Source organism: Protomyctophum bolini (genome assembly GCF_963924005.1).
Source record: "Protomyctophum bolini genome assembly, chromosome: 1".
NCBI classification, from domain to species: Eukaryota; Metazoa; Chordata; class Actinopteri; order Myctophiformes; family Myctophidae; genus Protomyctophum; species Protomyctophum bolini.
In genome coordinates, this window is record NC_137862.1 from 46,084,150 (window position 1) to 46,109,172 (window position 25,023).

Sequence of the window (25,023 nt, forward strand, 5' to 3'; positions counted from 1 at the left end):
TGTGTGTGTGTGTAGAGCATTGCGTGTGCGTAAGAAGACAGGAGGGGAGAACATGCCAGTGCAGGTGATTGGAGACATCCTGGCATCAGAACTTGCTCACATGCAGCCCTACATCCGTTTCTGCTCCTGTCAGATCAACGGCGCTGCCTTGCTCCAGACCCGATGCGACAACCAGCCAGACTTTAAAAACTTCCTCAAGGTATGATGAATGAGAGATGGATGGGGTTGGAGGGATACGTGTCCAGCCATTTGAGAGATTACATTTTGAAGGAAGAGGAATGGAGAAGTGTTATAGAGAGAAAATGGGACAACTGAAAGAAAAGAGAGAAGAAAAGACAGCTGGGGGAAGAGAGAGTGAAGTTTAAGGTGTTGTTGAAGGACTGTTTGTTGTTGTTTTTCATCAGAAAATTGCTACAGACTACAGATGTAAAGGAATGCCTTTGTCTAGTTTCCTGTTGAAGCCCATGCAGAGGATCACACGCTACCCACTGCACCTCAAACATGTAAGAGAACACGCTATGAACGCTACATAAACATGTTAAGATAACATGCTAGGAATTTATTGTACATAAAACATGTAACTAACCACTGCACATCAAACTCAAGATAACACACTGCCAAACGTGTTCACAATAACATTGTTATTATTAGGACATTATATTATATAATCGTTATTCTTATTACCGTAATTATTAATAATAATAATTATTATTATTATTGTTTTTATATTTCCATTTTGTTATTATACTGAGTGTGTAAACAAAGGAAAAAATCTACCTGAATATAATTTTTGATGTATTAAGATACACAAAGAAGGGGTAGGACTCGATACGTTTTAAATAAACTTCTTCCTACTCCTTTTTCGAACATTTAACATGTTCGGAATAAATAAATAAATGAAAAATGAAATGTGTGCGTGTGTGTACGCAGATTCTGGAGAGCACAGCAGAAGGCCATGTGGACAGAGGGTCTCTGAAGGAGGCTTTGGAACGAGCAGAGGAGCTCTGTCAGCAGGTTAATTTAGTTTTCATGTTTCATTCGATTTCTTTAATTCACTCATGTACAGCATCGACCAGGTGGTGTTCATAAAGTATTAACTGTGTTGACCAGGTGGTGTTCATAAAGTATTAACTGTGTTGACCAGGTGGTGTTCATAAAGTATTAACTGTGTTGACCAGGTGGTGTTCATAAAGTATTAACTGTGTTGACCAGGTGGTGTTCATAAAGTATTAACTGTGTTGACCAGGTGGTATTCATAAAGTATTAACTGTGTTGACCAGGTGGTGTTCATAAAGTATTAACTGTGTTGACCAGGTGAATGAAGGCGTGAGAGAGAAGGAGAACTCGGACAGATTGGAGTGGATTCAGTCTCATGTTCAGTGTGAAGGAATCACTGAGGTACAACCGCAGAATCTTCTTACATGGTTTATTATCCTTACATGTTTTTAATCAACAGATTAAGGCCTTTGCACAACACGTTTGGTCAGAAGAAATCACGTTTATAAAATAAATATGAGCTCATATTTCGTCAGCCAAGACACCAAATCGTTTTTTTGTAGATAGATATTGTCACTAAATTGTCATTGGTCTATTGTACAATTTAATCGGACGTTGATACACAGCCTAGAACGAGGAATTGGCTCGAATATGGAGGGCTATTACTTCCGGGGTAGGGCGGAAGTGGTCTCTTCTTCTGCGTTTTTTCCCCCGCATTTACACTGGCACTAGCCTCACGATTCCGCCTATAGTAACGGGAGGGAATGTGTTAACCCATTTTGGGCGGGAACCCCTTTTGGTGTTTTAAGCATTATTATGTTATACTTTAGCTATTGAAAAAGCAGATCTACAAGCTCATAGCCGAGCTTGTAGGTCTGCTATTTTTTTTAATCGTGAAAATGTGGCGCAAATCTTTGAATGTATATTCTTTCAGAGCGAACTGATGGGTTCCTGGAACACCGTATTTTCAGATGGGGGTCGGCGGGCCAATTACATATAATCTTGGGGGTCCTTGACATGAAAATGATTGAGAACCACTGACATAGAAACATAGGGTTTTTCATCAAATCGTCCTCTGCAGGTCTAAATGTGACCATTACTCAACCATACTCTCTGTCTCTCAACAGAAAGTGATCTTTAACTCTCTGACCAACTGTCTGGGTCCCAGGAAGCTGCTGCATAGCGGGAAGGTGAGAACTAGGATGATGTGTTTGAGGTGCATCACCTACTAGACAACGGATACAGACTGTACATCGTAAAAGCTAGTTTATATATATATATATATATATATATATATTTTTTTTTTTACCCGTTTTGGGCGGGAATCCCTTTTGGTGTTTTAAGCATTATGTTGTACTTTAGCTGTTGAAAAATAGGGGTCCTTGACATGAAAAGGTTTGAGAACGACTGACACAGAAACTGGGTTTTTCAGAAACTATCAAGATTTAGAAGGCATTTATAGAATCGTCCTCAGGACTAAATGGGTTAAATCAAGCTGGTCTACACACGGCCTCCAGTTTTCCCTCAACACCAACTTTCTTCGCTGATAATAGCCCGATACAAGTTCATGATGTCAGTGAACTTGTCGATCTGCCATTTCTGCAGAATGTTTTGCCATTTAGGATAATTCCAGAATAGCTATGCTAGGTTTCATGTGGTTGACATACATGTTAACTACCTGTATATTCTGATGGCAACCATTGCTGTAGCTTGTTTGTACAGTAGCAAGTGTATCCCCATCGCTCCAGCTCTTTAGTAAACATAATATGAATTAATTGTAATCAAAGATAATGGTCAGTTGCAGCTGTTATATATAATGGTGTTGTTTCTGTGTGGCAGATGTACAAAGCAAAGAGCAACAAGGAGCTGTGGGTGTTTCTCTTCAATGACTTCCTGCTGTTGACCCACGCTGCTAAACAGTTCAGCTCCTCTGGACCAGATAAACTGTTCAGCAACAAAAGCAACACGCAGCTGAAGATGTACAAACCGGTGAGATGCACGCACGCACACACACACACACACACACACACACACACACACACACACACACACACACACACAATAGACACAACAACCTCACATCTGATCAAACACTCATTAGTTAATGATGAAATGAATTATCCAGTAACATCTTCTGTCTGTCTGTCTGTCTGTCAGCCTGTGTTTGTTAATGAGGTGTTGGTGAAGCTTCCAGATCCATCCAGTGATGATCCTGTGTTCCACATCTCTCATATCGACAGAGTTTATATTCTGAAGACTGACAACATCAATGAAAGGTACACACACACACACACACACACACACACAATAACAGCAGTAACAGTTGTTCTGAAGACTGACAACATCAATGAAAGGTACACACACACACACACACACACACACACACACACAATATCATCAGTACCAGTTGCCGCCTGCCTCACAGTTTGTCTATTAGTTAATTTAACATACTGCTGTTGTGTGTGTGTGTGTGTGTGTGTGTGTGTGTGTGTGTGTGTGTGTGTAGGACGGCGTGGGTTCAGAAGATTAAAGCTGCATCTGAAGACTTCATTGAAATGGAAAAGAAGAAAAGAGAGAAGGCTTATCAAGGTAGGTTCACACACACACACACACACACACACACACACACACTGGTGTCTTACAGTGTTGTCGAACTGACTACATTCCTACAGTATAGTGATGTTTTAGGCTAGGTTTATAAAGAATGGAACTGTGTGTGTGTGTGTGTGTGTGTGTGTGTGTGTGTGTGTGTGTGTGTGTGTGTGTGTGTGTGTGTGTGCAGCTCGCTCAATGAAGGCCAGTGGAATTGGAAGACTTCTAGTCACCATCTTGGAGGCGACTGAACTCAAGGCTTGTAAACCAAACGGTGAGCTTTGGAAAATCTTCAACCTGCTGTTTGATCCACATTAGAGATGTGCGTATTGCGGTTTTAGCCGCATTTGCCGCCTACTTTGGCCATGTCAGTAAAGTCATGTAACACACACCAGATTGGACACACTAGGGGGCAGGGGCCTTATCTTGCTTCAGTGATGTAAATAGGTTTTCAATGTAATGTAGTCCCGGGATGCAGGGATGTTCTTTTATGAGTCCCACTTAGGAGTCATATTTTGCCATTTTCACAAATTGCCGCATTTAACTACCATTTCATTTTATAATGTGGTTATATTCATGTGGAAAACAGAAGAAGAAATGATTATTATAACTAAAGCTAGCAAAATAAACTAGAATAAAAAACAGTACAGTAGTGCATCCCGTGGATGCAGAGGTCGATCTCTGCAACTTGCCGATCTGCATCACGTTGTGACCTTGTAGATTGGCTATTTGAACAATAAAAAAATTAAATAAAAACGCAAAGAAGTTTATGGATAAGGTGTAAGGCACTGGCGTAAATTGGGCCCTAGAAGATGTACCACAGTCTTTATTGTAGTTACCTCTGTCTCTATGTAGAGGGAGACAACAGACACAAAACGTACAGGTTGTAGCTTTAACTCACTTGTTTCATCACGTGATCAGATTTGACTGAGAGCCTGCCATCACGCAAATTCCAGCTTTTCACCAGAGGAGAAGAACTTTTTTTTTTTGTTAATAGCACAGGCAGACTCTTCACATACTAGAGCATGTCTGAAATTCGTCACTTTTGACAGCTCCGCTGACTTGAAGTCAAGCGAGTTTTTTATTTCCTCCATATCATCTTCCATTTTAGGAGTAGAACGTGTGTTCCTCTGTGTAGCTTTGTCTTTCTCGTTCGGCATTTTATTTGTCTTACTTGCTGTAGTAGAGTGAAGAAAAGTTTGTTTTTCCGCGTCAATTCACCACCACTGTTGCTGCCGCCGCATCACGTGCACGCGCGTCCGTTCACGTTCACATCTGTCCGTTCACGTTCACGTCAATAATAAGTGTCAGAGCTGAAATTGACATGTAAATATGAAATAAATGCTTAAACGTGTAGCTAGGTTAGACAGAAGTGAACATTTCAAGCCTGTTTTCTCAACTCGCTGTTTTCTGCAAGACATTACTCTATAAGCCATATCTCCAAAGCCGGTGGGTCAAACTGAACAACCAATATGTCAATTTGAAGCTATGATTCCCTGCTTTCATATGACTTAAAAAAAACGAAAATTTTAAAAGAATCCAATGGCAGTCCCTCAGTCAAATGTGGTTGTATGGTTGGTCACATGTTATGCATTCATCATGTGCTGTGTTGTATTGTGTGTGTGTGTAGGTAAGAGTAACCCGTACTGTGAGGTGACGATGGGAGCTCAGATCTTCACCTCCAGAACGCTCAACGACACCCTGAACCCCAAATGGAACTTCAACTGTCAGTTCCACATCAAGGACGTGTACCAGGACGTCCTCTGCATCACCATCTTCGAGAGAGACCAGTTCTCCCCTGACGGTCAGTTAAAGCCCATTCTGGGGGACGGGAACCCCCTTTGGTGTTTTTAAGCATTATGTTTTACTTTAGCTATTGAAAAATAGCAGATCTACAAGCTCATAGCGCGGCCCGAGTGCCGCGAAAATATATATTCAAAGATTTGCGACTCATTTTCACGGGTTTAATAGCTAAAGTCAAATAATGAAGGACCACATAAAATAGCTCGAACTAGTGCTGGTTGTCTAGGTTAGAACCTGCTGCAGTGGCGTCCGGTGGGAACCTAACCGGAATTCCGGAATCTCTGCCACAACCATGTCCGGGTTGTAAAGTGAAATATCCTGTCTCGTACGGAAAGCTCTGAAGTCTCTCACGAGGACCATAGCCAGTTCCGCCCCCTCAACCTCTTCGGGTTATTCTTATATAAGGTTTTACTGGATGCGTGTCATGATGAAGAACCCAGCCCGCTGCGTACGTATGGCCATGACGATCCCACGCCTGTATATCCATATATGAGGTTTCTACATTGACCTGATGTCGGCACCAGATAGCTCCGTTATCTCCATAATATATGGAGAGGTGAAAGCCGTTCGTTACAGCCACCAATGGTTAAAGTGGTTCAAAGCTAAGGTGACGCAGATACATTCCAAGTCTTGGGGTTAAATCATTCTCTTTTGATCTCCTCCCTCTCTTCTCAGAGTTCCTGGGTCGTACGGAGGTTCCCGTGGCGACCATAAAGAAGGAGCTGGAGAACAAGGGAGCGGCGACGCGGCGTCTCCTCCTCCACGAGGTTCCAACGGGCGAGGTGTGGGTGCGCCTCGACCTGCAGCTCTTTAACGGCAAATAACCTAAGACATGCTCCTAATGCACACACATAGGAGGCCGTTGCTATGTTTCACCAGTTTCAATTGAAACGGGGGGGCCTCCGAGCTACGACTGACCGCCAGGCGTCATTCAACCCCCCCCACCACCCTTGGCCCTCTCTCTCTCTCTCTCTCGCTCACTCACTCGCTGCCTTGCTCTCTCCCACGATGTTAAAGTTATACCTATGTCCTGTTGATAACCTGGGTAAAATGTGCAGCACTTTATTGTGAAGGGACGACACGGCAGGATGAGAAGAGGTGTTGTTGCTGCTTAATTGTCGAGAGTAATGGCTGCGAGCGATATTGAACAGTCAAAACGATGTGTCAACAGAATCATTGGGTATATATGGGGGCCTCATTTGGTCATGAAACGGGCCTCCAGATTCCTAAGGCTGCCCCTGAATACAAGGTACAACTGTTTGCTCTTAAAGGGATGCTTGAGTGCTGATCTATAGGACCAGCCTTCACATAGGAAGGATCAGAGTGTGGCTTTGTATCTCTGGAGCCCCTGGACGTGTCGCAGAACCATTTGATTTCTGATGGCTCCTTTTGGTGATTTACAATGAAAGAATATATGTAAATGAGCTTGGGGTGGAAAGACTATGTTTGTATTTTGGACGCAAGGCTGAAACATTTAATGACCCCCGTCTTGACTGTCCAAAGACATGTGTAAATTCTGTTTTGGGGTGTTTTTGCGAAGCAAGCAGTCAAACGGTTTAGATATAAATGTATTATGTTAGATGTGTTCCACATCCAATGCACACCATTATTTTCCATACTGTTCTGTGTGGTTCAACAAACAGGTCCTCACTAGCAACAGTAATTCTGTAACTTTTTCTTCCTCATTCCATTTTCATCACCTTTTGTTTTATTTGCCAATCCCACTGAAGCAACATTAGTTCTCCTTTTAACACCAAGTGTGTGTGCAGTTTTCTCTGGTGTGTATTACATCCTGAGCACCACCAAGTGCTCTTTTTTATGATAAGTGGTAAAAGGTGTTTAATTTATATTTTAATTTATGTTCTTTTTTGTTTTTTTGTATACGTTTTGTTTGAGACGTCCTTCTGTGTCTCCTGTGTAATTGTTTTAACGGTATGCTTGCCCAAGAAATCATTGGCTTATCCTTCCATATAAGGGTAATAGTGTCTTATGTGATTATCGGAACTGAAAGTGGTCGAGGACTCGAGGCTGCTAGTAATCTGTTGTGCCTGCTGTCTTTTCCCCAACACTAAACCTCTACAGGACGGAACTAGTAACACTCTTTTGTTTTGGGGTTTAGATAAGTGTAACTTGTGTTTCAGGGTTGAATAACTACCGGTAGTTACTTTTCTGTTTCTGGGTTTAGTATCTTATCTCTTCTGTTTCATGGTTTGGGTCTAAATCTATTCTTTTTGTATATTTAAAATTGTGTTTGTTTTTTGTGGACCATGTGTGGAAAAACTCTGGTCCGTTTTCTTGTACCTATGGGGGCGGGGGTTAACTGTCATTTATTTTATTTTCTCTTGTGACCTGTATTGACTACTGTGCTGAGTTTAGGCTCAATCTAATGCTGCCTGTTCATAGCTAGTCAGCATGAACGCTACCTAATGTGCTGAGTGTACTTTGATCTCTACAGGGCACTCAATCAATCAGGGTTTCTTAAATCTAATTAATAGATATTAAAAGTGACCAGCTTCTGAAATGTGAGTATTCTATACTAAATAAAGTTATAAGGCAATCGTTCACTTAGGCTACATAATTTTCACTGTTTCTTGTCTTGAACACAATATTCATTATTTCGAGACCATGATTGTTGACTGATTTCTCGTTCTCTCAGTTTGGATTGAACTGAAAATCCTGTATCCAACACAACACAACATACTCTTCCACCTGCTATACCCTATTATGTTCACCAGATTGCACACAGTAAAACCCTTAGTGTTAATCGAACTCCAGAAGAGCGTACAAGTAGAAGCTTCCATTTGTACACATTGGAGTTTTAAATCTTAATGATAAGATATGTTTTTGTAAACATTCAGAACTGTTATAGAGAGTGAGATTTAGTTTACACTTTTTTGACCATCTTTAATTCTGTCACTTTACTCTGTTATCTCATTGTTCTAACCAACCATCTCTCTCGGCTTTCCTAGTCGGGTTTCCTCTACATTCTACACATGCAGTGCACTCAGGTTTCATACCGTCTGCACTCAGCTTTCCTACTGTCCCACAGTGTGTCCCTCTCAGCTTCCATGTCCTACAGTGTGTCCATACTGTCTCTTACACTCGGCTTTCCTAATATTAGCTCTCAATTTAGTGTCTCTCAAACACCGTTTATCTCCGCTCTCCTAATGTCTGCGTGCAGTCCTACACCACCGCCAAGCTTCCCTACTCTCTCTCCTGCAATGTCTTTCAGTTTCCCTACCTACTGTTTGTCTGTCCTCCCTCTCAGCTTGCCCACTGTCCCTCTGTCTCTCCTACACTGTCTTCCAGCTTTCCCACTGATGGAATAAGTGAAGAGGGAGGGAAAGGGAAAGTGAGATGGTGGATGGCGAGAGGGCGAGTTCCTGTTGAGGCAGTCATGTGTATGATTCAATTAGCAGCATGAACACATGTCTTATATAACACACATTATACAGACTCGGCTCTCCTATCTGCAAAATAATACTCCATATACTCTGAGATACAGAGACGGGGGGGGGGGGGGGGGAAGAGCGAGGGGCTGACATGCTCTTATTGCTTTTGGCAACGCACGAGGAACGGAGGCTTCTCCTTGAGGTCTCTCTCCCTAGTCCCTACATGTCTCATTATTCATACATGTTTTTTAGCCCTCTGGGTGTGTGCGTGACTGTTGTGAAAGTGTTTTTTACATTGTGAATGAAAAGAGAAACTTATAGATAAATATATCTGAGAGAGTGACAGGTTAAATCAGAAGAGAACAAGACGGTGAAAGAGTGGCAGAGACGGACAGAACAGATAAAAAAAGAAACGGTGACAGAAATAGAGATCTCTTGGGGCTTAACCCCCCCCTTCTCTGCCTCTTACACACTGTCTTACACTCTCTCTCTCTCTCTCTCTCACTCTCTCTCTCGCCAAGCTGGAAAGCTGAAAGGAAAAGTCCACTGGCGAAAATCATCCCTCTACTGCCAAGACAAAGGGGGTGAAAAAAGAATAAACGTCAGAACGACACTGAACAATGTTATTTTTGTCAGAATGAAAGGGGTACATAAATGCTGTTGTTCTTGCACATCACTGTCCCATGGAGACAAACCGTGGAATATACAACTGAAAGGGGTGAGGAGAGACAAAGATCATCATGGAAATGTGAGTATGAGCAGTGTTTATCTAATTGTGTGAAGACGATTATGCTGATGTGGAAAGTTAAATATGAAGTGTAGGCCTATACAGTACATGTGTTAAAATACGATGGTGTGTTGTGTTGTGTTTAAACATAATAGTAAAATAAATAGACAATGTATTCCATACATTCTTTCTAGAACCCTTTTCTGTTTTCCTCTAAATCATTTATGTCTGTTTTATATGTACCCTACACTTGGTTTATCTCTTTCTCCGCTTTTCTCTCTTTCTCCATAGAGGTAACGTTAAGCCTGATTTATACTGGGTTGCGTGCCGATTTCTCATCCAAACAATCTCAGATCTATAGCTTGTAGATGATTTTTTTTAGATTATTTTCGATACGCAACACGATGTGCAACTGAGTTTAAATCAGCCATAGTGTCACCCTGCATTAGACTCACTCACTCATTCTTTATGCAACCTTTTTCATTTCAAGGACCCCCTGTTCATTTAACTCTGTGAGTGTACACACTCTCACAATTATAGATCTGTGAGGGTCCATTTGGTTCAAAAATATCAATTATTTGGTCTAAGGACCCCAGGTGGCCCTTTAGACCCCACATTGAAAATCAGTGCTCTAAAAGCACAGACGCACACACACAACCTGGACATATCACATGAGAGAGAAAATTTTGCCACTGGTTTACTATAATCTAGAACTACTAGCTAAAAGAATGCTAAAATACTACAATACTAAAATCCATGTGATGTGATGTATGGCCTGACATTTGCAAATATAATCAGGATATGAACGCTCCATGTGCCTACAGGAAACCCAAATATGGACGTGAAGGTGGTTTCACAGGAGATGGCATCGCTTAGCAACATGCTGGTAGCTTACACCTTTATTGCAGGTCAGTCCGTGTGTGTGTGTGTGTGTGTGTGTGTGTGTGTGTGCACGCGTTTAACTGCACACAGTAGAGTCGGAGGTTTGATTTCCACTGATCACAGACTGTGAATGAACGCATTGTCCTCTAATCTAATGGATGGACGTGCGTCCATAAATAGAAAGATAGGACTCACACACTTAATTGAATGGCCCAAACCAAACCCCGGTGTTATTCCACCGCAGTTAACCAACTCGTATATGATGACTTTTCATGTCGCCACCATAACAGTTACTTTTGTGAGTCCTATATCTTCCTGTATTACTATGTTTGTTTGTTCTTCCATCCGTACATTACAAGGTTTTTGGTATGCACATGTTTTCTGTGCACACTTTAATGGATGTGAGTAGAGTGCAGTGCATTCTGTCTGTCTGTCTGTCTGTCTGTCTGTCTGTCTGTCTGTCACTCACTCACTCACTCACACACACTCTCTCTCTCTCTCCCCCCCACCTCCCCAGACCACCCAGAGAGGACAGCGTTGGTGTTTCTAGGCGGGGTGTGTGTCGGCCTGCTTGTCACCCTCTGTTCCGTCGTCTTCCAAATACACTGCCGCGCTGACCTCCGCCACGGAGGCCTGCACCATCAGCACCACCACCATGGCGACCATCACCCTGTTGACAGGCCCTGTAGACGTCGGCTCCACTCATGTCTCCAGCATCCTGAGGCCGGGAAAACAGACCAAAATAACACGGTTGCAGTAGTAGACACTGGAGCGCACGGCCAATCGGAAGGGTGGGATGATATGACATCACAGCTGACTGCACAACGACAGAGACGCGCTGAGAGAAATCTGCGGCACGCTGAGGGTAAAACATGCACATGCCGCACACACACACACACACACACGTGAGCCTCGCAGAGGGTAAAACACATGCACATGCCTGCATGCAGACGCACGCATGCACGTGCACACACTAACACACATGCCTGGTCCACTGTATGTGCATCTGTTCATGCATATATGTAGGTGCTCGGTAGCAAGATAGGTGGGAGGAATTAAACGACTAAATTGGGACAAATAAATGGCTATCAATATTGGCAATTAAAAAGAAACTCAAAACGTATAGTTTTTAAATGTTCTAAAAGTAGTTTGAGATTTTAGTTTAGTTATGTTTTCTAGAAATTACGTTTTAGTTCAGTAATTGAGGTTTTTAATATATATTTTTTAACCATAAGCATTTCTCAGGTAGGATTCATTTGTCGTCCCCGTCCCCCCCCCTCCCCCTATAATACAAACACAATATAAAAAATATTATACCTTGAGAATGATTGTAAAGATTGTTGGATTTCTTCTCTGAAACGGCGGGTGGTGCTCTTCGAATGATTGAATAGTTTATGAATGAATAGTTTTATTTCGGTCTTAAATGTACATGATTATTACAGCAGCAAAAGCATTTTACAGGACATGTTTGGACCGACTCTTTGCTAGGGCCCTATACCAGTTGCATGGATTTCCACAACTAACACAAATTAATGATATTGCACATTATACTGTAACACTCAAGTGGTTTTGGTCCCATCTTCTTGTTCTCTTCATCATCTCCTCTAATTCTCTTTCCCTCTCCATGCGTAACATGAATCCTTCCTCACGTGTTCCCCATAATAACAACTTGAATAATAAATGATGATAATTATTATAATGATAATAATAACAACAGAAGCGTTCATGTGTTAACCTCCTAGACCGTTGTTCTCTGAATGCAGTCCATTATGTTAAGTAATGTGTGTACTTGGATAGTACAGTACATGATTGGCACAAATGATTGTTTTTCACGGTGCTGTTATAGCATAATGATGGTTGTTTTTTTGTTTACCTACTGTCCAGTTTTTATTAGACTCTGTGGGTCCTTGACATGAAAGATGTTGAGAACCACTGATATAGAAACATGGGGTTTAACCCTGTGAGAACCACTGATATAGAAACATGGGGTTTTCAGAAAACTGTCATGATTTAGACATTTGTAGAATCGAGCTCGGGTCTATATGGGTTAAAGACATGCTCCAAAGTATTTTCATTCTAATCTCTGTGTGTGTGTGTGTGTGTGTGTGTGTGTGTGTGTGTGTGTGTGTGTGTGTGTGTGTGTGTGTGTGTGTGTGTGTGTGTGTGTGTGTGTGTGTGTGTGTGTGTGTGTGTGTGTGTGTGTGTGTGTGTGTGTGTGTGTGTGTGTGTGTGTGTGTGTGTGTGTGTGTGTGTGTGTGTGTGTGTGTGTGTGTGTGTGTGTGTGTGTGTGTGTGTGTGTGTGTGTGTGTGTGTGTGTGTGCGTGTGCGTGTGTAGAGCTGGAGCACAGCCAGCAGTTGGAAGAGAGGGAGAGGATTCTCCGTGAGGTCTGGATGAACGGACAATCAGATCATATCAGTACTGTTACACGCAACCTGAACACTTACTACTGATGGATGATACAGCACATAACACCTGCATCCCCACAACATGTTTTACTACAACTACTTCGTTCAATCGGGGACGTGCACACATAGACACCAAAGGGGGCTTCAGCCCCTGCCCCTTTCACCCGTCTGTAAAACAACTGCACCTCTCCGGACCACGAATGCAGCATTCACTACATGGTGAAAGAAATGCAAATGGCACTTTTTTCCTTTCCATGCCATATACAGTATTGTATACTCTCTGCACATCCCTGGATTAAATGATAGTTCAACAACAAACAGAACCGAATGCACCTCTCTGTGTGAGGTATCTCCCAGAATGCACCTCTCTGTGTGAGGTCTCTCCCAGAATGCACCTCTCTGTGTGAGGTCTCTCCCAGCCTCTACTATCCTATCCAGAGACTCTAGTCTACATTATCGTGCATGCATCAATATGTGTATCAAGAAAACCATTTCCAAGGCCCAAACAAACCGCACCAATGATTCGTCACGCAACTCTGTGCAACATGCAACCATTATCCCCAATGGCAGTTGCAAGGAGTTGCAGTTGTGTGGTTGACCTTAAAGGTGTTTTGCTGCAAGGAGTTTCGACTACTAGTTGCAAGGAGTTTGGGCTTAAGACTACTTGTTCCATGTGTTAACCTAGAGACAGTTGTACGTTAAGTAGTGTGTGTACAATACATCTGAAAAGAATAGCTCTGTGTTTTATGTTCTGACCCACAATTACTGTATATTGAATATGGAAGAGAAAGGACATTTTATGAGGTTACTTTGATGCATATAATGTCACTATGTTTGTGTATGTAATGTAAAATCATGGGTTTGTCATATAAATAATGTAATAGCTTACATCAGTATATTTTAGAATAATTGCCAATTTAGAGACGTACATTTTTTAATGTATATTGACTATAGTTTTATAATGATCAGATCCATTGTGTGTGATTTCTCTGCCTCTACAATAAAAAGCAATGTCTAAAGTTTGTTGACCAGGTGATAATCTGTGGACAGTGGTGACTGTGAACTTGACCCACCCAGACCTCAGAGAACATGCTGGATAGCCTGTATGACATTGCCATGGCCAGGCTAATGCACAGATTCTCTGGAAGATTCATTGTGACGCGTTGCAAGCGTGTAGATCTACTATTTTCACTAGCTTAAGGGTCCTGGCAAGACATCAAATTTATCTTAAGTTCCCAAACCTCTTGAGGCATGTCAAGTACTTGGATCTGTTTGTATGCTGTGGAATAGTGGGCCACCTAGTGGTCAGAGGTATGAATAGCATGTTTCTGATGCTGTTTTACACTGGGAGAAGTGGAAGCTGTGTGGTTCCTGTTAAAGGGATATTTCACCCTTTTTGCAAAGAAATATGTTTTAGAGCACTTTCCTGGGGGTCTTTATGTGTGTAATATTGTCATGTAGAGACAAGGACATACACTTTAACTTATAGTTGATTCAAATTATGATTTTTGGTGTCACGGCCTGAAATGGTTGAGATTGAGAAGCCATGCTACTTCAGTCTGGGTGGCACATCGGCACTGAAATGTGAAACAGCGCCACAGCGCATTGACACCCACGTTGTGGCCGGAAATGTCATTACATCCGTAGTGGTTCAAAGCGTTTAGGTCCTGTCAACGTTGTATGGACGTCACATGGACGTCTTTTTTGCAACGGACTGAGTCTGCATGTCGTATCCTGAGTTTGACTGTCAGGTCGTCTCGAAGACGTCGTATGGACGTCTGGCTGGGACGTTTTGGGGTTGGGTTTAAAGAGAGGTCTGTTTGACGTCGTATGGACGTTGTATGGACGTCCCGTTGGTTATGTGCTCAGGACGTCGTATATGTACGTTTTGGGGTTGGCGTTTACAGAGACGTCTGTTTGACGTCGTATGGACGTTGTATGGACGTCCCGTTGGTTATGCGCTCATTCATGTCCGTATCCTGAGTTTGACTGTCAGGTCGTCTCGAAGACGTTGTATGGACGTCGTATGGACGTCTGGCTGGGACGGCGACCTGGACGTACGTTTTGGGGTTGGGTTTAAAGAGGTCTGTTTGACGTTGTATGGACGACCCGTTGGTTATGTGCTCATTGAGGCAGAAAAGATGTCATGTCAGTATTGTATATTTTAGTTTTTATTGAAAATTAAATCAGGCACAGCTAGGCGGTGACAACCTAGGCCTGGAAAGTTAAGGTAGGTTATGGTAGGTGAATAGGGAAAACAAAGTTAAATAATAGCTATCACAATGAAACTTCTCCAGTTGATTACTTATATTAAAACTAAGATTTTTTGTATTACAAGTTTTCTGAAATTATATGTTTAAATATGCAAATTTCGGATCGGATAGGATAGGTTCAAAATTATCATTTCATTTTGTTGACACATTAGAGACAGAAAATTACAGATGGGATTTTAGATATCTCTAATTATCACTTCACAAATCAGAAAATAGTGTCAACATAAAAATAAAAAACACAATTTCCGGCATGTTTCTAGGTATAAAATGTGATGTAAATCAGTCTGTGAATGATATATCAACAAATCCCTCTGTACATTTCTGCAGAATATAGTTATGAATAAGACTGGAACGTTTGGTGTATGTGAGTTCAACTGAAGTGGAGATTCTTTGTCCCAGGTATGAGGAAAACTCATTTTGAAAAAACGGCCTTTAAAGATTTGTATTGTAAAATTCCAAAACGTTTTATTTGAAGCCACTATTTTGAGACAAAATATCTCATCCAAACCTTGGCAATCAACAACATATGGCATATATCATTGGACCAAATATGGTCACTTCCTTTGTACCAACAACCAATCATGAAAATAGAGATGGTGGATTTTCACCCAGAAAATAAATATGGTTTAGAGTTCTGGAAACGGTTCCAAAATGTGATGGAAGTCATTTTGTTCTTCAATCAAATCACAAGGTAAGGTATGTTATGCACTATGCGACTGTCCCTTATCACCACCAGATGGCAGCAAAGCCTACATTTAGCCTATAATACGCATGGCATGGAGCTGTAAATGATGTGTAAGAAGTCTGACTCTGTGGTGATATGAGTTTAAAAAACATTGATGGACGATTCCCTTTCATTGTCAGATATTCAGTCATCGTGTCAAGATGTGTTACTTTCATAATTACAATTTCATGTTTATATAAATTCTGTAAACTTTAGTTTAAAGGTGGCCGTATACACTAGCCGATAATCGGGCAAGAATGTTTGATTTTCCTCCTCCCCTCTCCACTCCCTCAGGGCCGAGAAATTACCTTAGAGCTGTTGTGTGGGAATAATAAAAAAAAGTCCCCCCATTCTGTGATGATGTCATCAAGATGTGATTCACCATGTTAATGATTTTTTTCAGACCTCCAGTTCTAGGAAACACAGCTCTAAGGTATATGAATGACAGTAAAATGTTGAAAATGGGTCGTTTCTGTTTTGTTTGTTTGCTTGTTTTTATACAGATAATCTAGAGGTCTGTGTTCAAGGCCCAGGCCAGATGTATTATGGAATACCAGACTATACCAGACCCTTTACCAACTCGCCCCCGCGAAATGTGTTAATGTAGTTAACAGTTAATTTAGTATTTCTGTCACGATGTGTGTCAGGTTGTGGACCCAGATGCAGAACAAGCAGGCAGGCAGGTAAAGTCCAGTATTTATTAGAGCAAAAAACATAACAGCTTACATGACAAGGGAAACAGCAGGACAAAAACAGGCAGGAACACAAAGTAACATCAACTTTGATCTGGCAGTGAGAGAGCAGAATGAGTCCAGTACTTATAGACTACAGGCTGAGTGAAATCAGGCAACTGCAGGCTAACGACAGAATGGAGACAGGTGTGTAACAGGGAAAGAGGCGAGACAAGACAGGCAACAACTAGGCAAAACCGGAAACCGGAAAGACACACTACAAAATAAGGGTAACTTACACAGTTCACAGTCAGATCATAACAGTACCTCCCCCCAAGGGATGGGTACCAAACATCCCAAAACAAAACATCAAAATACCAAGCAGGGTGGGTGGAGGGGGGTTGGAACGGAGGGACACAGGCACAAAACAAACATAGGGCAGGCAGGGCAAAAACAGCTAAATAACAGATCTACAAGCTCAAAACATGTAGGAGAAAGAAAAAAAACACTGGACTGGCCTTATAGGCATGGTAGGACAAAAAAACTGCATGGGCAAGACAACACAAGTCAACACTTGCTGATAGACTTGGGGCAGGGCAAGACAAAAAGGTACACTAACACTAAACAGTGTTAAGGAATGGACCTGGACTATCTGGGGAACTAAATTCTAACCGATAGGGAGACACACAGACAAACATGCAGGCAGACACGCAGTTAGACAGGCTGACAGACAGATAGACAGACAGACAGACAAAAAGGAAGACAAACCAAGGAACTGACAAGTGACCTGACATATAGGTAGACAGGCAGACAAACAAGTAATTTGACATAAAGTCAAATAGGTAGAAAAGTCAGACAGAAGGCTAGAGGACCGGGGGGTAGTCTGACAAACAAAAAAACTAGCAGACAGACTAGCAGACACACAGACAGGCAGACATAAAGACAAGCAACTAGGCAGGGCAGGGTAACTAGGGCTAGCAGACTGGGCAAAGTGAGAGCTAGCAACCCTAGTAACAGGGGAACTGACAAATGGAGGAACACCAAAGACAGGGCTAGGCACTGGGTTAACATGAGGGTTAGGAACAGATTGTGGGTCAGTGAGCTGAAAAACACCCCCGGGGTCCCGCTGCCGTAGTGCAGGCCCGTGATGGGGCTGCACCGCTGCGGGCGGGAGTGCAGAAGGACGTGACGGGGCTGCAGGCGGGACTGCAGAAGGACGTGATGGGGCTGCAGGCGGGACTGCAGAATGATGTGACAGGGCTGCAGGCGGGACTGCAGATGGACGTGACAGGGCTGCAGGCGGGACTGCAGAATGATGTGACGGGGCTGCAGGCGGGACTGCAGATGGACGTGACGGGGCTGCAGGCGGGACTGCAGAATGATGTGACGGGGCTGCAGGCGGGACTGCAGATGGACGTGACGGGGCTGCAGGCGGGACTGCAGAATGACGTGACGGGGCTGCAGGCGGGACTGCAGAATGACGTGACGGGGCTGCAGGCGGGACTGCAGAATGGCGTGACGGGGCTGCAGGCGGGACTGCAGAATGACGTGACGGGGCTGCAGGCGGGACTGCAGAGGGACGTGACGGGGCTGCGGAGGAGGCGAGCTGCAGCGGCGGGGCCTCAGTAGCACTGTGCTGCGTCGGCAGCACCATGGTGTCGCTCTGAGGCGGCGTTGGCCGCGTCTCGGCGTCGCTCGGTGGCGGAGGCCACGTCTTGGCGTCGCTGGGCGGCGGTGGCCGCGTCTCGGCGTTGCTGGGCGGCGGTGGCCGCGTCTCGGCGTTGCTGGGCGGCGTTGGCCGCGTCTCGGCGTCGCTCGGTGGCGGAGGCCACGTCTTGGCGTCGCTGGGCGGCGGTGGCCGCGTCTCGGCGTCGCTGGGTGCCTGTACACTGGGCAGCCAATTGCACTGGCGGAAGCGACGGCGACCACTCCTCCTCCTTGGAGACCCAAGACAGGCAGGTTCCATTCTCACGAACCCCAGCCGTACCACTGGAGAAGGCTGGTCACAAGCCAACTGAAGGCTAGAAGGCTGGGAATCAGTGGAAACAGGAGTGGCCGGCTCGGGGCCAACAGGTCGAAGATGGTTGCTGGATAGCAAGGATGCTAATATGGAAGTTAACTGTCTGGCCGTTCCATCCACCAATCTTGCGAGATCTGGTCTCTTCTTCATGAAACAAAAAACCTCCTTAAGAGCCATCCTGAGCGCAGTCTCCTGCTGTTTAATACAGGAGGTGTTCTTAACAGCTGAGTCCACATAGCTCTTGATAGCTAGTAGGTCAGCATCAATGTCCTGGAGTTCTGTTGGGTCCATGTTGGCCAGATCAAACTGTCACGATGTGTGTCAGGTTGTGGACCCAGATGCAGAACAAGCAGGCAGGCAGGTAAAGTCCAGTATTTATTAGAGCAAAAAACATAACAGCTTACATGACGAGGGGAAACAGCAGGACAAAAACAGGCAGGAACACAAAGTAACATCAACTTTGATCTGGCAGTGAGAGAGCAGAATGAGTCCAGTACTTATAGACTACAGGCTGAGTGAAATCAGGCAACTGCAGGCTAACGACAGAATGGAGACAGGTGTGTAACAGGGAAAGAGGCGAGACAAGACAGGCAACAACTAGGCAAAACCGGAAACCGGAAAGACACACTACAAAATAAGGGTAACTTACACAGTTCACAGTCAGATCATAACAATTTCCCTCCCTCTCTGAAATCTGAAATTATCTTGCATACAGATTTATTTGATTGTATAGTAGCCTAGTCGATCTACTCTGTAAAATGAAGAAAGGATAACATGAGACAGAGACGTGACTGGTTAATTAAGTTAATTTAGGACCTTCTAGCAGTTAATTTTATTTTATTGAACACATTTCTTCCATGTAGCCCATGTTTTGTAATGGATGGATTTACAGAATGAACTTAACAATGATAAATGAATATGATAATACCTTTTATATAATCACCAACAGGAATTATGTTTGTTATTTACAGCTAGGTAGAGTAGTGGGCGGGATGGAAAAGGGGCGACCTTTCTACTTGGATTTGGATCTGTGCAAAATTGTAACCAACTGAAGACTGTCTGTGTCTAATCCTTCTATACCCTAATTGAAAAGGAGGGCAAAACAGTATGACCGTTTATACATTCTGCCTCTCCAACCGATTGAGCACCTGGACAACTGGCCTCCTGGATGACTGGACAACTGACCACCTGGATGACTGGACAACTGACCACCTGGATGACTGGACAACTGACCACCTGGATGACAGCATGGGCACCCAGACAACTGGCCTCCTGGATGACTGGACAACTGACCAGTGACCACCTGGATGACTTCATGGGCACCCAGACAACTGGCCTCCTGGATGACTGGACAACTGACCACCTGGATGACTGGACAACTGACCACCTGGATGACTTCATGGGCACCCAGACAACTGGCCTCCTGGATGACTGGCCACCTGGACAACTGACCACCTGAATGGCGTGGCGTGGAGCTAGACTCATAGAGTGAGACCGGCCAAAGGCTGGTCGAGTTCTAGTAATTAACTGATCGACGACTGGAGTCTATGAGGTGGAGTCATAACCATATTAATATTGCTGGAATTGGCGATGAACTCAAAACTGCCATATAAAATATATTTTTGAGGGGCGCTAGCCCCTCCTATGTCCAGATTTGAGGTTTTGTGTAAACACAAACATTGTTCTAACACAGACATTGAATGCCATTGACAATGAATGGCCAGCTTTGAGTGTTTGTGTGAACACAAACATTGCATAAACACAAACATTGAAGACGAAGGTGAGGACGCAAATTCTGATTGGCCAGAATGAAATGATGTATGTAGTATGTACACTGCCCTTAGAGATCAAGCGCACTGAATCAGTGTCCGCTTTTAAATCCCTGTTGAAAACACACTTTTATACTAATATTTTAGTATTTTTTTCCCTGATGCTTATTATATTTTGGTTATATTGAAATGTCTTCTGCTGTACATTTTGCTGTTTGTCTATGTAAAGCACTTTGTAATGCAAATTTGAAAGGTGCTATATAAATAAAGTTGTATTATGATTAATGATTACGATGATAAGAGTGCCCTCACTTAACGTGATTTTTGATTATTTTATTTTTTAATTCAGTGGTTCTCAAAGTGGGGTCCACAGACCCCCAGGGGCCATGGGGTCAGGGAGGCCGCAAAATGAGTTAATAGCCTATAGCATCACAATAGTGTTAAACCACTTTTGCTTTATTTTTATTTTCATTTATTTTTAAGAAAATAATACATTTTAACTGCAGCACAAATCTTTTTATTTATGGGGTCCCTCCCTGGCACAACACCTTATTTCCAGATGGGGTGGGGCTTATTGTCATCAAAGAGTTTGAGAACCAGGTTTATGTTTACCTATCATATCACCACCACCACTAGGCTACCTGTCTATTAATAGCTAGCTCTATCACTTTAACGGTGCGGGCCGGCCGGTGACGTTGGGAGAGTGGAGGACCCCTCCAAGCGGGAGAACGGAGCCAAGAGAGCGGGCTGCCGCTGGAGCGACTCCCGGGCGGACGGAACGGAACGGACGGACAGGTCCTGAAGGAGAGAGAGAGAGAGAGAGAGACATCTGATGATCTGAGCTCCGGACCGGTCGGTGTGATGAGGGACTACTCGGCGTCCGTGGCGTCCAGCCGCGGAGGCTCGTGTTCGGCTTCGTGCTGCCAAGTGTGTGTCTTTTTCTTCACCGCGTTCCTGATCGTCGCAGAGAGGACCGCGCGTGAGTTGTGTTGTGTGTGTGACTGTGTGTGACCACGCTATATACAAGCACGCGCGCGTGCGCGCATATACACATTACACACATACGTGCACATACACGCATCAATGTTTTGGTTTGTGTCCCCCCTTTTTTTGTTGCATTCATGACTGTAATTAAACATTTTAACTTAAAAATGTTAAGAGATTGTTTTTTTAATGCATGAGTAAGACAGACAGACATTCTGCACTGCGGTGCGGTCTGGATATGTTTCCTCCGTCCGGGACTGCAGAGAACTGCAGACTCATGCTGGAGAGTTGTCGCAGTCACAATGTCTCTGTCATCATTCATCATTCATCAATCATCATCACATTGCTGTCATACTTCTAATACTAGTGATAACAATCATGTTGTTTAATAGGCTGCGCTCATTTTGTTTTTAGATGTGTTGTGTTGGAATGGGCACGGCACGGGGATGGGCGGACCACCCCCCCCCCCCCCCCTCCCCAGTCCCAGGATGGGGCCTATGCTATACACAAGACAGAGTAGCCTACCTATACTGTACCAGCCCGCCAGTTTGGCTGCTGAAATGGGTCAGGTTACACACCCTGTGCAGTGATGGAGAGGTGCGATGGAGGGAAGGAGGGGTAGAAGGAAACGAGAGAGAGAGAGACAGAGAGAGAGAGAGAGAGAGAGAGAGGGGCAGAGCTTTACTTGTGTTTAGAATAGAAACATATAGAAGTGCTTCAGCGGTCAGCAGGATACTGCAGGTTTCTCTGCTGATTTGACCAAATTCAGTGTAGATTAGATAGAGGTCACAGAAGGCAAATGGGTTAATTAATGCACAGCAGAACACACACACACACACACACACACACACACACACACACACACACACACACACACACACACACCACAGGAAGATATGTATGGCTGGCTACACAATACACACACACACACACACACACACACACACACACACACACACACACACACACACACACACACACACACACACACACACACACACACACACACACACATACACATAGACATAGACATGCAGCCTTGTTTGCACTTTGCATGATGCGTGTAAACACACACTTCTGGCACTCTGCCATATATGAAAGACTAGCTGTTCTTATAGCATTAGGCTACTATGGACAGTATAGCTACGGTAGTTCTCAATGGGGTCCAGTGAACCCCTTGGGTCCAGAGTGGGTTCTGGGGGGTCCACAGATAAATAATTGATAGTTAAATAAAACCATATGTGATTGATTGATTTAATAGGCCTACTGTATTCGTTTGCTGGGACAGGCACAGGGACGTACAGTATATAATACAATGTCTGCTAAAAGGGATGAAACTAAGAAAGCCTCGTACTCAATTAATTGAAAACAGTACCTAAAGTAGCCTAAATTACAAGTAAATGTACAGTTAGGCAACTTTAGAGAATACTGGACCAAATGACAGACAGTATCGGACTAAATCATGTGTAGCAATAATCTTCTTGTCAAAATGAGGATCAGATTTGTGTGGGCCCATGAAAATGAATCACAGAGATGTGTGTGTGTGTGTGTGTGTGTGTGTGTGTGTGTGTGTGTGTGTGTGTGTGTGTGTGTGTGTCTGTGTGTGTGTGTGTGTGTGTGTGTGTGTGTGTGTGTGTGTGTGTGTGTGTGTGTGTGTGTGTGTGTGTGTGTGTGTGTGTGTGTGTGTGTGTGTGTGCGTGCGTGCGTCTCTTCCCCAGTAATCTACTGTTTTGTGTACTACCTCTGGATGGGACACAACTACTGCTACGCTCACCTAGCTGCCCTCACTGCTGTGCTGCTACTAGCAGGTATACATATCATTATAATGATGTTTCTGATCAATCAATCTATTTATTTATTGACTGACACCTCTCAAGACCACGAATGCAGCGTTTACTACATGGTGAAAGAAATACAAAAGCCACTCCTTTCCATGCCATGCCATACCGGGGAGGCAGCATTCAGGAGAATTGCTTTATTTCCTGAAGTCTCCTGAACTCGAACACGGCATTTTTCGTTGAGCTAATTTGTTTCGAAATCCATGTCAATACGCCGCATCTCCGGTAGATAAAGAGTGCTGGGTTTCCTGCCGAAAATAGCTGATCTACAAGCTCTCAACGTGTCGCAGCGTGCCATAAGCCACAGAGAGATGTATAGACGTAGAGTATACCTAATACCATTAAGTATTGGATGCATGTTGTGATTTGAAAGAAAATACTTCACGTATTGCATTTAACGCAAGCTATTTAGACGACGATAGTCTACTTAGGAATATGGTTAATGGTTTTACTTTTACCTCTGCATCACATAATGAAAGAGTCATTAAATCTTATTTTAGTAAAACATTATAATAATTATTAAATATTGAAGTTACTGCGCCTTAAGATATTTAGCATGATTTAATTGTTTGCTTTGTTCATTCTCAGGCTGGTTTCCTCAGTGGCTCAGCTATCTGTGGTATCTGTCGGATGGACGAATCCGCATGAAGTCTCTCACCTGGACGCATTTTCTGCATCTGGGCATTTTCAAAAGGTAGAAACTAAAAAAGGGTTGTTAAAAAAATTTAATACAAAAATATATAAATACAAAATAATAAAGTAGGCTATGTACAATTAAACGGGAATGAGGAACTGTCTAAAGTAACAGAGAGCTGTGTTTCTTTCATTGTAACAAAACCATAAGAACTGCATTTGCTGGAAAGTTTAGCTTGGAATATGTCAACTTATTGCATTAATGTGGATGGTATAAAACCTTTGGGACAAATAGCAGCACATTAATCAAATGTGTGTGTCTCTCTCTCTCTCTCTCTCTCTCTCTCTCTCTCTCTCTCTCTCCAGGCTGTTAGAGTGCATGTGTTTGCCAGACGAGGACCTTTACGGTGAGATCATGCAGCAGGCTGATGTGTCGGTGTTACGTCTATTTGAATCCCTGGTGGTCACTCTGCCTCAGACGCTGTTGCAGACATATGTCCTCATCTGCACTGATATTGGACTCAAATCTCCAGGTATAGACACAGAATCTATAATGCTCTGCTGGTGCAGTTGTTCTCAACATGTGGGTCCGCAGGGTTTTGGGGGAGGGGGGTCCCCAGATGCCAGTGAAGTGACATTATAGCGCCAAAGTTCTGACGTCATTTGCTCATCCCCTGGATGATCCAACTTCCAAGGGGTTCGCGGAAGTTTCTCTCTATGGAGAATAACATCGGGTCATCTTAAAATCGTCTCATATAAGGATTGTGGTCCAAAAATAAAAAAACTGTCTCTGCGATATTGTCAGGGAGGTGTCTCTGTATCGTTTACGACAGTCAGTCAGTCAGTCATATTTGATACAGTCCGTTTCTAGCGAAAATGTAACTTATTCGGCAGCAGTAAGATTAGCGTTTTCTCACAGTCAGAAAAGAAGAAGAATCAGTGATCAGTGAAACCGCCCAGGATGATTTGTTTATTTTTCAAAAACAGTTCTTATATGATGTGATCCAATAGGAGGATTATAATACAAATACAAAATACACGGACCCGTGGACTTATTGACATCAGACTTCGGTGCTCTATGTATGACTTAAGAGAAATTAAGACCTTTTTAATTCCTGGAAGAAAAGAAAAAGACAATTACTGCATGAAAAGCAATCAACAAACTACTATAAAAACTGGTCAAACATTGGCCAAATTGTCAAATTATTTAGGAAAGAGGCAAAATGTGTGAAAATAGCCGATCTACAAGCGATCACAATATTCCTCTGTGGAACCGAGTCAAACTAAATTGAATGCCTCAACTTCTACAGTGC

The 25,023-nt window shown here is 43.3% G+C and overlaps 3 protein-coding genes across 6 annotated transcripts in view; all 3 read left to right on the forward strand.

Annotated features, from left to right (window-relative positions):
* itsn2b (intersectin 2b) overlaps positions 1-7,955 on the forward strand; it is a 43,356-nt gene extending 35,401 nt beyond the window's left edge. For all 4 annotated transcript variants that reach the window (XM_080772968.1, XM_080772967.1, XM_080772970.1 and 1 more), the window contains 11 exons: positions 16-199; positions 405-503; positions 931-1,014; positions 1,315-1,398; positions 2,124-2,186; positions 2,836-2,985; positions 3,154-3,272; positions 3,503-3,585; positions 3,779-3,862; positions 5,219-5,392; positions 6,067-7,955. In XM_080772968.1, the coding sequence (XP_080629094.1) occupies positions 16-199; positions 405-503; positions 931-1,014; positions 1,315-1,398; positions 2,124-2,186; positions 2,836-2,985; positions 3,154-3,272; positions 3,503-3,585; positions 3,779-3,862; positions 5,219-5,392; positions 6,067-6,215 (1,273 nt within the window). In that variant the 3' untranslated portion in view covers positions 6,216-7,955. The remainder of the gene's footprint in view (positions 1-15; positions 200-404; positions 504-930; positions 1,015-1,314; positions 1,399-2,123; positions 2,187-2,835; positions 2,986-3,153; positions 3,273-3,502; positions 3,586-3,778; positions 3,863-5,218; positions 5,393-6,066) is intronic.
* Positions 7,956-9,317: 1,362 nt separating this feature from the next.
* On the forward strand, positions 9,318-13,171 carry LOC308331908 (protein eva-1 homolog A-like). Its single transcript, XM_080787449.1, has 4 exons — positions 9,318-9,531; positions 10,335-10,418; positions 10,910-11,257; positions 12,728-13,171. Exons 2-4 carry the CDS (start codon positions 10,346-10,348, stop codon positions 12,841-12,843), a joined length of 537 nt encoding a protein of 178 aa, XP_080643575.1. The 5' UTR covers positions 9,318-9,531; positions 10,335-10,345; the 3' UTR covers positions 12,844-13,171.
* A 7,835-nt stretch (positions 13,172-21,006) lies between these two features.
* The window catches only part of LOC308314299 (XK-related protein 5-like), a 13,820-nt gene continuing 9,803 nt past the window's right edge, over positions 21,007-25,023 (forward strand). The window contains exons 1-4 of the mRNA XM_080761853.1: positions 21,007-21,234; positions 22,958-23,047; positions 23,666-23,771; positions 24,077-24,243. Of these exons, the coding sequence (XP_080617979.1) occupies positions 21,117-21,234; positions 22,958-23,047; positions 23,666-23,771; positions 24,077-24,243 (481 nt within the window). The 5' untranslated portion in view covers positions 21,007-21,116. The remainder of the gene's footprint in view (positions 21,235-22,957; positions 23,048-23,665; positions 23,772-24,076; positions 24,244-25,023) is intronic.